Source organism: Plectropomus leopardus, chromosome 1 (genome assembly GCF_008729295.1).
Source record: "Plectropomus leopardus isolate mb chromosome 1, YSFRI_Pleo_2.0, whole genome shotgun sequence".
Classification (NCBI taxonomy): domain Eukaryota; kingdom Metazoa; phylum Chordata; class Actinopteri; order Perciformes; family Serranidae; genus Plectropomus; species Plectropomus leopardus.
The window spans coordinates 4,163,124-4,178,216 of NC_056463.1; the positions used below are offsets into that span (position 1 = coordinate 4,163,124).

General features: G+C 38.5%; 1 protein-coding gene across 1 annotated transcript in view; it reads right to left on the bottom strand.

Annotated features, from left to right (window-relative positions):
* luzp2 (leucine zipper protein 2) overlaps positions 1 to 15,093 on the bottom strand; it is a 239,362-nt gene that overhangs the window by 13,925 nt on the left and 210,344 nt on the right. The window contains exon 10 of the mRNA XM_042489187.1: positions 1,273 to 1,377. Within this exon, the coding sequence (XP_042345121.1) occupies positions 1,273 to 1,377 (105 nt within the window). The remainder of the gene's footprint in view (positions 1 to 1,272; positions 1,378 to 15,093) is intronic.

Consider the following 15,093-nt stretch of genomic DNA (forward strand, 5'->3'; position numbering starts at 1 on the left):
AAACAGTCCAAAACCCGGGGATATTCGTCTTGCAAAGACAAAGCAAAGAGAGAAGAAGTGTTCAAAAAGTCAAGAATTTTTGATATTTACTTAACCGTTTGAAACCTGAACTGACTTGATTTCTTTTAAAAACATCCAAGATGGCAATAAGCAACTTACAAAATATGGCACAGATTTGTAAGAAGATAGCAAAAAGTAAAAAATAATTACCTGAAAATAAGCAAAGAGTAAAAAACAAAAGGAGACAAGAAAATGACCTTAAGAATGTGCTTAAATGAAACTTTATATATATTGTTTTCTATATTTTGACACCTTTCATTTTTTTTTCTTTTTTGCAATTACTCAGGCATTTCTTGCCAAGTTGCTCATTGTCTTTTTCCAATATTTTCAGGAGAAACCAACTTTCTCAGGTTCCATATTTCGATGATTTTAAAAGGCGTCTAAATGCAGCACAACAAAACTTGTGTCAATCCAGGTTCTAAAGGGTGAAACAAGTAATAGATTATTAATATATCCCATTTTCTCTTGACGTACCAATTAATCATTTCAGCTCCACAACATTTTTAAAGTGTAATCATTCTCTGGGGCACTTTACACGCTCCATACATTGTGCATTTGTTGAGTATCTGTATCCCGGAGCATAATTTTTTTTTCTAGACCATTTTTGTTGGCACATTGTAATTTTAGTTTATTTATGTTATATGTTATTATGTTATGTTATACTTCTTCGCACCTCATAGCTGCTGTAATATTGTGAATTTCCCCAGTGCGGGACTAATAAAAAGATTATCTTATCTTATCTTAAACAGCTGACGCAGACGGATACCTAAACGTAATAAGTAGATGCAGAAGTTAACTGACAGAGCGGCACCACGTGACGAGTCTGGAGACCGAACGTGTCGAATGACACATATCTGTGTTTTGTAGGAACTTAAATGCAAACATTTATTCTGCCGACTGGGTTGTTAATTAAGCATTATAGATGGGTACATTGACTGTGGATAACTAATCAATTAGTTAACTAATCATTTCAGCCTTAGTCGCTGCGATAGTGGGTTTTTATTCAATAATCAATATGAGTGAAACTTGATGAAAACTTAAGACTGTGTCATCAAGCTGAAACTTGTTGCAGCTCTAAAATGTTCCCGTTAATGAACCTGATAAAGAAACTCGGTGTAAATGTGACTCGTGTGATTTGAGCATGAACTCAGTGAACAGATGAACCTCGTGGATACAGACTCTCGGGTCACACAGGCCACTCTAAAGGCTCACCTTTTCCATCTGGCAGTCTTTCACTCCGCCGCTCTCTCTCCTCATTACTCCGATGTTCACGGGTGATTTACTGGCTGTGACAATTCTCTGAACTTTAGAGATATCCTGTTGGAAAAAAAAGGACATTTCAACTTGGGGTTAAATATAAATTGTATAAATGTCTTGTTGATGCAGCAGTGTCTCTCCGTTCCTTAAAAACAAACAGTTCTAACTCAAAGGTTTGTCTCTGTTTAATTCGTACTTGTTCATTTAAACTAATTCAGATTATTTATTTGTAGTAAATAAATCATGGCTGGTATGACTATTTCAGAGGAGGCAGCAGAAAGGGCAAAAGAAACAGAGTGCTGACGAACTAAAAAGAGAATTATTGAAATGCCAAGGCTTGGAGGTGAAGCCAGTAATATTCAACCGTCACATATCCAGGACCGAGATCAAAAACTGTTCTTAATATTTAATATTTCTGCACAAATAGTTTTTCCAATTTGAACAACTGCAGTTAGAGTTCGGACTCCACATCCACACCAGCTGTTTCTAAACTCTGGATCACAAAGCAGGCTTAAATATGCAAAACAATTCTCATTAAAACTAAAAGTGATGGTGGCGATGATGAGTGGTGACCATGGAGTTATGTTTTGTCAGCTATATTTATAACAAAAGTCGAAATCCGTGTCAGCGGCTCTGTGAGGCACAGCAGCCAACGTCAGCACGCTAACCTTCTCACAAGGGAAGTTTAGCAGGTATAATCTTTACATAGTGACTACCTTTTAAATTTTTTACATTATTTATTAATGCATATTGTGCACCACGGGGAGTTTGCAAATTCAATAAAGTGCTTCTTCTTCTTTACTTCGTTCACCATCTCAGTGTAGAAAAGGGTGTAAAATGTGACAAAATAAAGCTGCGGACGATAGGAATATCATTACTTCTGCAAGGGTTTGGTAAACTGCAAAACTACTGGACAAATTAGGGATCTCTCCTAATGATGCTGCTAAATGAAGACTCAGGGTTTAATCAAAGCGGTTACAATTCATCCTGAGGGGGACATGAATGTCTCGCAAAAATGTCACGGCAATCCATCAAATATTTGTAGAGATGTTTCAGTCTGGAGTAAAGCGGCTGGACTGACCGAGCGAATCGTCAAATACAGCATCTTGATCGGAGTCCTGCGCGTCAAACTACGAAGCTCTCTGCACATCTCTCGGGCCCGTTTTGGACACGTCCCTCTTTCATGTCAATATATGCTTCTAACATCCTACAGTGTCTTTCAAAATAAACCTTTGTCTTACAAGGATAGATAAACAGCAACGTTATTAATCCCATAGAGACATTCAGGTTTCCAGCAGCTCAGTACCTTGTTGTACAGACATAAAAACAGAAGAGAAAAAAAACACAACAGACGATAAAAACGTTTATAATATTAAAAGGTAAATATATATATATATATATATATATATACACATATAAAAAAAAAAAAGACTAAAAGAGCCATTGAATGGGTATTAAAGTGCAAATTAAAAACCATTTGGTGTTTGTAATAAATTAAAAAAAAGGTAATAAATGTATTACTGTAAGAAATGCACAGTATGCACAACCTGAATTAATAGAGTAAAGTGCAAAAAGACCCCCTGTACTAGTTAAATATATAAATAAATAAGTGTGTTTTGTCCGGCCTTATAGAAACGCAGGCTTCACCATCAAAACTACTTTGGGTTTAGGCAACAAAACTACTTGGTTAGGTTAAGAAAACTGATCGTGGTTTGGGTTAAAATTACTATGTTTACAACTGTTTAGACAAAAATAAAGTTGACTTTTGGATGAACACCGGCCTCCTGGGTTAAAAGTCCTGCGTGTGCTTGACCCTTCTGCTACCCTTCCCTCCCATCCTAATCAGACTTTTTTTGCAATCATGATTATTTTGATCAATATTGAGAGAACAATTATCTATAACAGTTATACCCGTTCTCATCGTGGATGGACTGCTAACTATAGTGGCTGATGTGAAAACGTAAATCTACAGCCAGCGTTTTGTTTGTCCGTTCTGGGTTACTGTAGAAACATTTCTGTGCAACATGCGATCTCGATAAATTAGGGCCCACTACCTATGTAGATATAAATGGCTCATTCTAACATAACATAAACACATAATTCTTACTTTTAGCTTATTATACACTAAAGACATCATATTATATTCCATTTCTGTCAATACATCACCCTAAATCCTACACACTGGACCTTTAATGTCTGTAAAAACACACACAGGTCAGCTCTGACTGGAAACTAAGCATAAATCTGGGAGGTAGACCTTCAATTTACGACTGTGAGAGCTGCATATGATGGACAATGAGGCTTCAGTGAAGTGACCCACTGCAGAAACAGCCAAAGCAATGTCAAGGCAGCAGCAGGAAAACAAGATGGACAGCCCGAGATGAAAAGGTCCTCCCTGGAGTATGCAGAGCGATCTATATCACTACCACCTGAAATGATGTCCGTATGAAGACGCGGGACTCTGGCGAGGTTGGTGGTGTAAGAAATGCTAGAGGCCAAAAAATAGTAAATAAAAACTATAGATTTCAGGAGGCTTACATGTGACGCTTCTGTGAACTCTTTCTCCAGCACATACTCGACATTATTGGAATACTGATGAGTGAAGTTTTGGCTACAGTCAGTAGAGTCCTGAGTTTGTGTGTGTGTAATACAGTATATACAGTCTTGTTTCTTATTGTTTGAATAAACTCTTAACATGGCTTGAAATCAAATTTGTAGCCTGCTTGGCGTAATGTTTCTGAACTATGAACTATGTGCGCTTGCTGGCATTAAGATATAATCACTTATATTTTATAGAATATATTCAAACCATGACTTCACCAGAAAAGTCTGTGGTTAAAAGGGTCATGGCGGTATGCAGCTCGATAATTTCATTTCATTCACGGTTTCTTGTTTACGGCAGAGGAGTAACTCAGCGCCGGTTGTTGTGTGTCCATCACATACCAGCCTGTTCTCATCCCAAAATCGTCAAATAATGTCACTTTTTCAGTGATTTTGCCGTCAGATACCAAAAGCCACCTCTGCAGGAGGGGTGAGGTTAGTTTTTTTTTGTTTTTTCTATTGTATTAACATGACCAGATGGAACATTTTGCGATGTTATGGCAGCAGTGGTGATCCTTAACAAGTACAGTTACGTAGGCACAGTTTTAAAGTATCTCTACTTGATTATTTTTTAATTTTTTTGGAAACTTATTACTTTGACTCCACTACATTTGAAAGACAAATATTGCACTTTTGACTACATTTCTATAAAGGCTCTCGGTACTCGTTACATTTGCTTTAAAGTCAGCGGGGGACTTGTTTTCTTTCAAAACTGTGATCAAGTTGTGCAGCCAAAGATAAGCATCATCTTGGCCGGTGTCTCCCACCCACTCCACGATGTGCTGGTCAGTCTCAGGAGCACATTCAGCGACAGACTGTTTCCCCCGAGATGCACCGCAGAGCATCACAGGAAGTCATTTCTGCGTGTGGCCATCAAACTTTACAACACCTCCCTCAGAGTTTCTGACACACTGAGTCAATAGACTGACACTTGGACCGAATACACACATCTACAGTTATAATTCCATAACTAATTTATTACACTTACAATGTGCAGTAGGGATTTTAAGGTGCAATAATTCTTTATATCACTGTCCTTACTGCAATATTCGGTGCAATATTTCAACTATAGCATTTATCTGTGCAATTATTTAAATCTGCAATATTCCTCTAACTCTTGAATGTAGGCTTTATTTAACATGCGACACATATTGTATCTATTGTTTATATCTTATTGTTATTCTTACTCATGGATATCTCTGTTGTTCATTGTAGTGTTGCACACACCTTTATATATATATATATTTCTTAACTTAGATACTAGTTTTATACATTGAATTGTAGCATATGGCACAGTTTTATATTTTACACACTCACACTTAACCATATTATAATGTTAATATTCACATGTAAGTGCTAATTGTCTATTACTAGATTTTCTTTCATTTATTTTTTTTTACACATATATACTCAGCATATTACATAATATATACTTTATTTTCAAAGCTTACATACAAGTGCTAATTGTCTACTATTACTGCATTTCTATTTCTATTTTATATACTTGTGCTGGTATTTATTTCCACTTGCTATAATTCTCTATACTGGCATCAGAGCGACTGACATTTTTTAAGTTTTTTAAGATGAAGAATGACTTATATCGTTTTAAATATTTGCTTTGTTTACCGCACACAAACTTGAAAAAAATTGTCTCTGCAGAATATTTAATAAGCTTTGCATTCTACAGATTCAAAAATCAAGTCAGTGCATTCAGTGGTTTGTTTTAGTCATCGGGTCCTGATAATGTATTGTGACAACACACAACAATGTGTTACACCACAAGTATTTGTACTCTGTTCACCACTGTGTGGCAGTATGATACGTAGACGGGCAGCAACAGTTTGTAACAAGGCAGGATGGCACCTGGTGCAGCTGTATGATACCTGCTGGGCAGCATCAGGTTGGAGCCTAGACTGCGTATGAAGATGGACAACATGATACATGATAGTGTAGCTTTTCAATCTCGATCGCCCCCTGGTGTCTGACTGCAGTATAGGTCATAAAGCCCGCCCCTCTATGTTAGTAAATGGGACATAGGCCAAACTGAAAACTAAAAGTACACACAAAATAATTTTTTTTCCAAAGATGGTTTCTGTTACTGCAGGTAGTTTTTATGATAAGTTTGGTTTTAATGAGGTTTTCAATTCTACATTAGGGGATTTTCCACCATGACTCAGAGCTGTGACAGCCAATCTGTGCGCTCGCATTTAATGGGGCATCTCACGATTGGTCGGACCGTGTTTTTGCAGGGACTCCCCTGCGGATACCGTTACTGCACGGACTCCAGCTCCAAACGACTTCACCAGCACAAGATGGCAGCAGCCGCATCCAGGATATTTAAGCTCTGCCTGGAAGGTCCCTTTGGGGCAGACAAGAGGGGTGGTGGATGGGTCCAACAAAATGCGGACTTTCACCTATGAGCCCGCTGATCACTCCAGGTATGAATGTAAAGCCAAATCAAGATGTTTTTCTCTAAACCGAACCATGTGCTTTTGTTGACGTGCTGGTGGGCGTCCCAGAACATCAACAACAGACACAGCAGGATACATATTTTTTAACATGTAGACGTGGAAGCACACTGACAAAGTTGCAATATGTGGCGCACTCGGTTGACAACATATCGTGTATACAGAAATTAATTAGATCTTGGTTGTCATTAGATAGGTATTATTGAGAATGGCATTGCTACAGTTATTGTCTGACAGAAATGTTTCCAAATTCGGCATCCACACAGCAAAAAAAAGTTCATAACCTCGCCTGCAGGCTCACTCACAGTCTAGTTTGGAGAAGATAATATCTGACTGTGGTGGATAATTTCTCCTGTTAAGTGCCCTGATTCACAGCAAGGGCCTCTTGCTTGACCCTCCTGCGAAGAGAATATTCACATTTTTTGGGGTCAGTTCAAATTTTCACCCGCTTCTCTCTATTCCACCAACAAGCCAATCAGAAAGTCCAGAAGTCTGCAGGATGCTCATACTTGGAACAGTCTGTACAAGCTAACTGTACTGCTGACCTATGAGCCAGTGGCTCACGTAGGCGTTGAGACCAAAATTCAACACAAGAAAGGCCAACCTGTCAATTGACGTTTTATCTGAAATATGTCGACATTTACAAGCAGTGCAGGAAATTTACATCCTTGACTTTTCCTACAATCATTTCTTTTTTTCCCCAGACACAATCATTTTGAAATAACAGAACACAAAAGCAAATAAAATACTGTATTTTTTCCTGCATTCTCCACATATTGTTCAAAAACCGCCAAGTAGTGAAAGAGAAACTGAGTTTGCACGGCAGATATCTCTCCAAAAGTAACTCTGTATGTCTTCTGCAGCCAGTCTTCTGCACCAGCCTGGTACATATAATCGTACCTTCCCTAACTGGGTCAAAAGTGGTCTCTTGAGAGCGTAAAGCAAGATGAACACAAGCAATCTTAACCTGTCACTGTCAGACTCCATTCTTACTTTGTCAGCTGAAACAACATCTTTTTGGGCAGGTTCAGTGGAATTGGCTTTACTTGAGGAAGTGACCGCTTTTGGGCGAACGCTTCATGCATTATTTCCTGACTTATGACAGCATCCGTCAGAAGCAGCAACATTTTACAGCACAGCAATAGAGGAGGGAGGGCATTTAGCACGCTATTTTGTCTGCATAAGTACAACCATAAGAAATACGTTTTAACTTTTTTATCCTGATCCATGACTCGAGTCATGTTGAACACAGTGTTTTAACGTTAAAATTTGACATCGATGAAGGTTTTTGTTCCACATCTGCTGCTTTCTCTCTCTGTCTCCTTTACATCTTAGCCTTTTCGGTATTCAAATGGCCATTTTCCCAATTTGATTGCGTGGAATTGTCATAAACAGCATAAACAATAAGCATTTGTGTAGTTTTGGTAGTCTGTGCCTACAGGTGTCTGATCACAGATGTATGACTTCATATGAATAGTTTATTACATTTTTATTTTCACATTTTGCGATTCCATCCATGTTTTCTACTTTACTGAAATCATTGGGCCCTACATGAGGCCAGTCAAAAAAATGAGAGCATTTATCGTCAGAAATGTTCTGCATAATTGTAGTCTTGTAAAAGAAAAAAAAGAGATATAATGAATAATGGGTTCTTGAAATACAAAGATGTTCCTTATCTGAACTCCACATTGTACTTTTAACTGAAAGAGCGTGAAAGTTTAATGTCTAAGAAGATTAAAGAAGTATATGTATATTAGAAAGGATTATTTTAGTAAACTTCTTAGTAAGCATTATCATTTTTGTTGCATGATGCAAATGTAATCCTACCATCCAAATTCAGCTGATGAATATCTTTAAGCTCCTTTTTTTTTTTTTTTTTTTTGCACTGTCAACCACCTACGACCGCCTCCGCGCGTGGCAGAGATGAATATCCCATCGATTTATATAGACAAGGAAACAATCATAAAAGTAAATAGTAAGTGCTGAGAGCAGGGCAATGAAATGCCTGATTTCTCCTCCGGCACAGTGCTGCGAGCATCTAAGACATCATCTCCCATTACTTTGATGAAAATTGCATGCTATCGGACCACAAGACTTGGCTCTCTCCCCGAGACTGTTAAATATGAAGCAACTTCCACTCCAATCTTGCTGATCTCTGCATCCTCACACTAATGAATCTTTTACCAGCAAAAACAGCTTTGTGTGTGTGTGTGTGTGTGTGTGTGTGTGTGTGTGAGGGGCAAGGTCTGTGAGAGTCTTATCTGTGGCTTCTACCAGAGCTTAAGGCCCATTATGTTAACTCAAACTACAGGCTCAAAGTGGTGTCAGTGAGTGCTTGGACAAACATCCCTGCACTTACCCACTTTGGATTTCAGCAACACAAAGCAGGTTTTAGTAATGTGTCCTTGTGAAACTCAGATGTATGTTTTATCATCCGGTTAGTGCATAAATGCTTCCTCCGTATGTCTCTATGGAGCAATTTTTTTTTGTTCACTGGTGCCATCGAACCCTGCTGCGTGCACAAATAATCACCTTATGATCATCAACAATAATTACCATATAATTAGCCATGCAATTTTAGAAATGTCTAATTTCAGCTGTCAGGTTCCAAACTGCACAACAGTAACTAAGACAGGGATACTGTATGAGGGCCACTTTTGCACAATGACAGGAGGCCAGGGGCCAGACCCATACATGTTTCTAGGATCTTAGGACCTTCCTAGGATTTGGGACATTTCAGATATTTCAAGACATTTCAGGAATTTCAAGACATTTCTCAGATTTTAGAATGTTTCTCTGACATTTCTAGGATTTTGGGACATTTCTGGAATTTTAGGACATTTCTCTAATTTTAGACTGTTTCTAGGATTTTAGGACATTTCTGGGATTTTAGGACATTTCTGGGATTTTAGAACATTTCTCTGATTTTAGACTGTTTCTAGGACTTTAGGACATTTCTAGGATTTTGGGACATTTCTAGGATTTCAGGACATTTCTCTGATTTTAGACTGTTTCTAGGATTTTAGGACATTTCCAATATTTAGGACATTTCTAGGTTTTGGGACATTTCTAGAACTTTTGGGCACTTGAAGGATTTTAGGATGTTTGTCAGGTTATAGGACGTTTCTTGGAGTTTGGCACATGGCGGGAGGCACCCTATCAGATTTGGCCTGCAGGCTGTAAGTTGAGTATCACCCACTAAGATGTCAGGTTCAAATTCTACAACAGTAACAGGGATAAAGGATGTTATAATAAGACTACTGAGTGCTTTCATGCTGTTAATGAGCGTAATGAGGAGAACTACATGCTTATCACAGAGCCAAGTTCTCGACATTTGCCTCTTTGTCAGTGGATTATTACCCAACTTCTCAGCTGTGGGCTGTTTGGCTCTTTTATGCGCGCTAAGTGCTATTGTGTGTTGTTTTTTACTACTTAATTTGAGATAAATTTGGCAGTGATTTAAATGAGATTTGACCCACCTCCACATGCACAGGCAGAGTGGACAGATGGAGCACCCCAGTAATCTTTACAGTGAGGGCGTGCTCCGATTTATCAGGCAGCCTGTCAAAGTGTACGGCGGCTACAGGAGATAATGGAGCTAGCAACTGCTCACAAGTGGAGTGCTGCTATTTGTATGCTAATGAAGTGGGAAGTATAAACTTCATTAGCATGAGAAAAATCAACCTACACCCACCTTGAGTTTCCTTTACTTGTCTTTTTTATTTGATGAGATGCTTATTTTGCCCATGTGTTTGCATTTATTTAGCTGCAGTGATGAAAGGAAGATGACAGGAGATACACTTTTGTGAAGATGAGATCATCCGTTTTTGCTGCACACAACACTAAAAACTGTTTAAACGTGGACTGAAAGTGTCAATTATATTGTGTTGTATGATGCCACAGCAGAGGGACGGTGGTGACACTGGTGGGGCTGGTGGTTCTGCTGCGCGATAAGAAATAAAGAAAACAAAAAAACATTCTCTAAGGCATGTCAAATCACTTAGGCACCCACGGAGGAGACGCAGTCTAAACTGTGAGTGCTTTGAGGAGAGAAAAGCCTCTTTAAGACAGAATTGCTCACCAGGATCATGGCAGATAAGGCACCGCGGTGCTGTGGCCGACTTGATGATTTCAAAGTGACTGCAGCGACTGCTTTTCAGAAATCAGAGCTATCCCCAACTCTGATTTAGGTTGACATTACTGCTGGGGAGAGGGAAAAAATAACTGCAGGTGCTATGAAGTATATTTTCAAGAAAGAAAAGTGAGGTGTATATTCTGCTGCGTTTCAGTTCTATTTTTATAGGTCTATAGAGTCACAAACAGACTTGTAGAAATGTTTGCAGTAAATCTTGGTTGCATTTGAAGAACATAAAGGTGTTGACTTGAATAAAATCCTGACACTTGAGCATGGCTGCAGCCAGCAATAGGTCGTGTTGGGCATGCACACCAACATGTTCTCATCCTAACTCGCCTTCTGCGTCTACTTATGATGTTTTATGTATCTTTTACCGTAATGTCAACAAATGCACATGATGGGATGACGCTGCATGGTCGTTATGTTTACACAACATGAGCACATGGCAACTACAGCGGACTGTATTGATGGTTAGGATTAGGCAACAAAGTCATGGATGGATTACAGGAAGGCATTTTTTTTTACAATGAATCTGTTGTTTGACTATTTTTGATCCATTTTTATCAATCTAATAATTATTACGTTTATATGTATGTACGTATGTAGATGCATATATGTATTTGTATATTTGTGTTTATCTGTGTGTGCACATACTGTATGTATGGCTGTGGCTCAGAGGTAGAGTGGGTCGTTTTCCACTTGGAAAGTCAGTGGTTCGATTCCCGGCTCCTCCGGGCAACATTTCGAAGTGTCCTTGGGCAAGATCCTGAACCTCAAATTGCTCCTGATGGTTGGTTCCTGATCACCACATCATCGGAGCGCCCATTCTCAGACATTGTACGGTAGCCTCTACCACCACTGTGTAAATGTGTGTGTGAATGGGTGAATGTGACACGTCTGTGAAAGTGCTTTGGTGGTGGTGCTCGAAAAGACGAGAAAAGTGTTTTACAGTGTATTTACCAGTTACCATACATATATGTCTATGTGTGTTTGTATGCAATCTTTTTTTATTTTTGTATATAATTTTGTATTGTCCTGTAAAGCACTTTGGAACTGTGTTACAAAAAGTGCTATACAAGTAAAGTTTACTATTCATTATTACTGACAGACATTCACATACACATCAATGACACCTGAGCATCAATAAATGCCAGTAAATTTGAGTTTGTTCAATGGTGCAGAACATACAACAAATTGTATCCAACAAAACATTTCATTATATAATGTATCCAGGGAGACTGTAGATAGTTTTTTCTTAAATGGGCAGTCTTCAAGGAAATTTGGCCTCCTGCAGCTTGTGTTTTTAGGTGTCATTTTGATTTTCTCATCCAGAAATGCAGTAAATGGGCTCCATTAAAAGAAAAAAAACAACCTGGACCTCACAAAACCTCTTGCTACAGCCGTGGATAGAGTCCTAAACGTCAGAGTGTTCCACCAGCAAAACAAGAAGCAAAATCTACATTGAGGGCATAATCCTATTTTCACAATGAATTCTCTTGCCAGGCACCTTTTCTTTTTTTTATTACTCCTAAAAGGGATTAAATCCTGAGCCCTCAGTTGAGTCTACTGTGACCTTGACTTTGAGAGGCTCCAAACAAAGCCTGTGTCACATTGAGTTAATAATTTCATAGAAAGCGCATTTTAACTGCAACATACCAAAACTCCCATATTGCCTTAAAGTAATTGGGCTTTACCTCCAAAGCTACGGCACCATGGAGTATAAAGAGCGATATAAATTACTCAGACTGCTGCTTGATTTAGACGTGTTATTATTCTCAACAACCTCTGAATCGTGTTTGCCCAACTGTTATATTTGGTAGTAATTATTTAGCGGGCTACCTCTCTCTGGAGAGTGATACTCAGGGCATCAGATTGACAAATAGCCACTTGAAAAGGGGGTAATAATGGGCTAACGCTTAAATTCATATCTCAGACAGTGCATTATGTGCGCTCTGATGTGTGGTGAGGTGAATATTTTGGCAGCGGACTACCTTCCATGATGTCACCGGGCTGGGAGTCACAGCGTGAAATGAATTTCAATTTGAAAGTGTTTACACAGAGAGGGGCAGAAAACAGCAGCAGCCTGCTTTATCTTATCCGGAAAGTCAGAAGGAAAATTATACTCCATTACAGAGGCAAATCCCAAAATCCAACCTGCTTTCCATTTCTGCTTTACAAAACAAACTGATCTTATTTTCATCCTAAGACAGTGTAACTGCTGTGTTTAAACTGGTGTCACTGACAATCAAATCGACCAGGTATTGTGAGAGAAAAGTCAACATTACGAGCTAGAGGCAGAGTGGCGGGGGATTTTTTTTTTTTTTAAATACCTCAACTCTGTGTCGTTCAGATAATATTAAATGCCCATGTTGCTCATCCTACAATCCTATTACCTACAGCAGTGGTTCCCAACTGGTGGGTCATGGTCCAAAAGTGGGTAGGTCGTTTCTGAATCGACCGCAAGTGACTTGTGAACGTTTTTTTTGTGAGAAAACACACTTTATTTTGAAACATAGTAAATTTCCGGCACAGACTTTTTATATTGAAGTGCCATTTCTTATTTATTTATTTATTCTTGCTGTATGTTTCATATCTGTTTGAAGCCAACGTGTTGTTTACACTTTGTGAAATAAAATTAAATACGTGGTTTTATAATGTGCGACACTTGAGCTAAGGACTAAAGCTCGAGACCCCATGACTTTACCTTAGTATGTATATAATATAATAAACTTAGCCCCGCTTTGCTTAAGTGAAGCTAAAATATCTCAGACACGGCTGCTGCCATCTTGCACTGGTCATGTCATTTGGAGCCGGAGTCTGCACAGTAGTGAAAGCGGCGGTGGGTCAAGATCCCATCAAAACACCCGTCCGTGTTGTGAGCAGCCCCACTGAATGCGAGCTTACTGATTGGCTGTCACAGCTGTCAATCATGGCGTAAATCTCCTTTTTGTATAATTTAATAACTCATTAAAACCAAACTTATCATAAAAACAAACACATGAACAAACACCAGGGTGATGAGAACTACCTTCAGTAACAGAAACCACCTTTGGGAAAAATTTGTTTAGCGTATACTTTGAGTTTTTAGTTTGGTCTGTGTCCCATTCACTAACAAACTAACTAACTTTATGAGCTATACTGCAGTCAGCCACCAGGGGGCGATCCACATTGAAAAGTTACACTTTGAAAGAGCTGTCATGTTGTCTTTATAAACAGAAGGAGAAGCAGTAGCAGGAGAAGAAGATGTGAGGCCAGTGGACCTTTCACCGCCACTAAAGCGCAACATTATAACGTTACAGCAACATTCAACAAGCGCATTAAGTTATTTATAGTATGTTTTTGTCACACCATGATTTAATTTGCCTCTTAATGTTACATACTACAATCACTGAGTATAGTTTACTCATCTAATGCTAAACGCGTTATTTTAGAGTCTGCAAAAGGAACTTGACCCGCTGCCTACCAGAATTAGGATTAAGATTATTTTTATATTTTTATTTAATAACATTATTTTGGATACAACTGTTTTAAATCAACCTCAGATTTGTGAAATGTTCTGCTGTTTGGCTAATGCTTGCAAGTTCTGCCAATAAATAATACAAGAAATAATGATTTATGTATCTTATTATGAAAAAGGTTGGGTTTTTTTTTTTTTTTAATCATTTTAACATTTTTGGCCATATTGTCCAGTGTGCACTCTATTACTATATACTCTAGCTTTACCTGCTCCAGGTCCTTATTATTCTTCATGCTGGCTCTCTGCTCTACTGATATGCTTAAATGGAAAAGAGCTGTTATTAATGCTGATAATTGCACCAGTGCTTCTGCTGCTATGACAAGTCAAAATGTCTGTGATGAAAAGGGGCCGTCAGTAATGCTCCTGGTAAAATCAAAGGTCTGCGTGAATGCATTGTGCCTTCAGCTGGCGTCGTCTCAACGATGTCTCAAGCTGCCTTAGAAAGATATAAATGTTCCAATCAGCGGTGATTACCACAACGACACGTATCCATGGCACAAAATGTGCTGCTTTGACTTTTTTAACATTACAGCTGCAGTCAGTGTTCACTGCTAACGTTATTACTCAGTGAGATAACAGTGTTGTTAGTGCAACTATAATTGTAGCAGTCACGTCTGGAATTTAATTTGGGACTGTTTTAAATGCCAGTTAGTGTACTTCTGAGTGTAACACAAGTTGACAATGTGGGATGAAATTGCAAAAATCCCAACTTCTTAACCAATATAGCTGTTTTTTTTGTTTACCTCTGTAATGTGTCCACAAATAGCCATTGCACGTAACCTCAGAAATATATATTTCTTTCACATGCAGTAATATCTGGTGTGTATTTTTGTGATAAGTGGTTACCACAAATGCATGACATGGTAAAATGACAAAAAGATCTCCCATCTGCCCAATGGGGTTTTTGATTAGAAAAACAGAGTGACACACTGATTTATTTATTTATTTTTACTAAGGCTAATTAGTTTTAAAAATATGTGCGAGGTTGTAAGAGCTGAAAATCAAAGACATCTTTTTTTACCTTTTGATGAGCAAATGTGCTTTCAGTGGTTTTT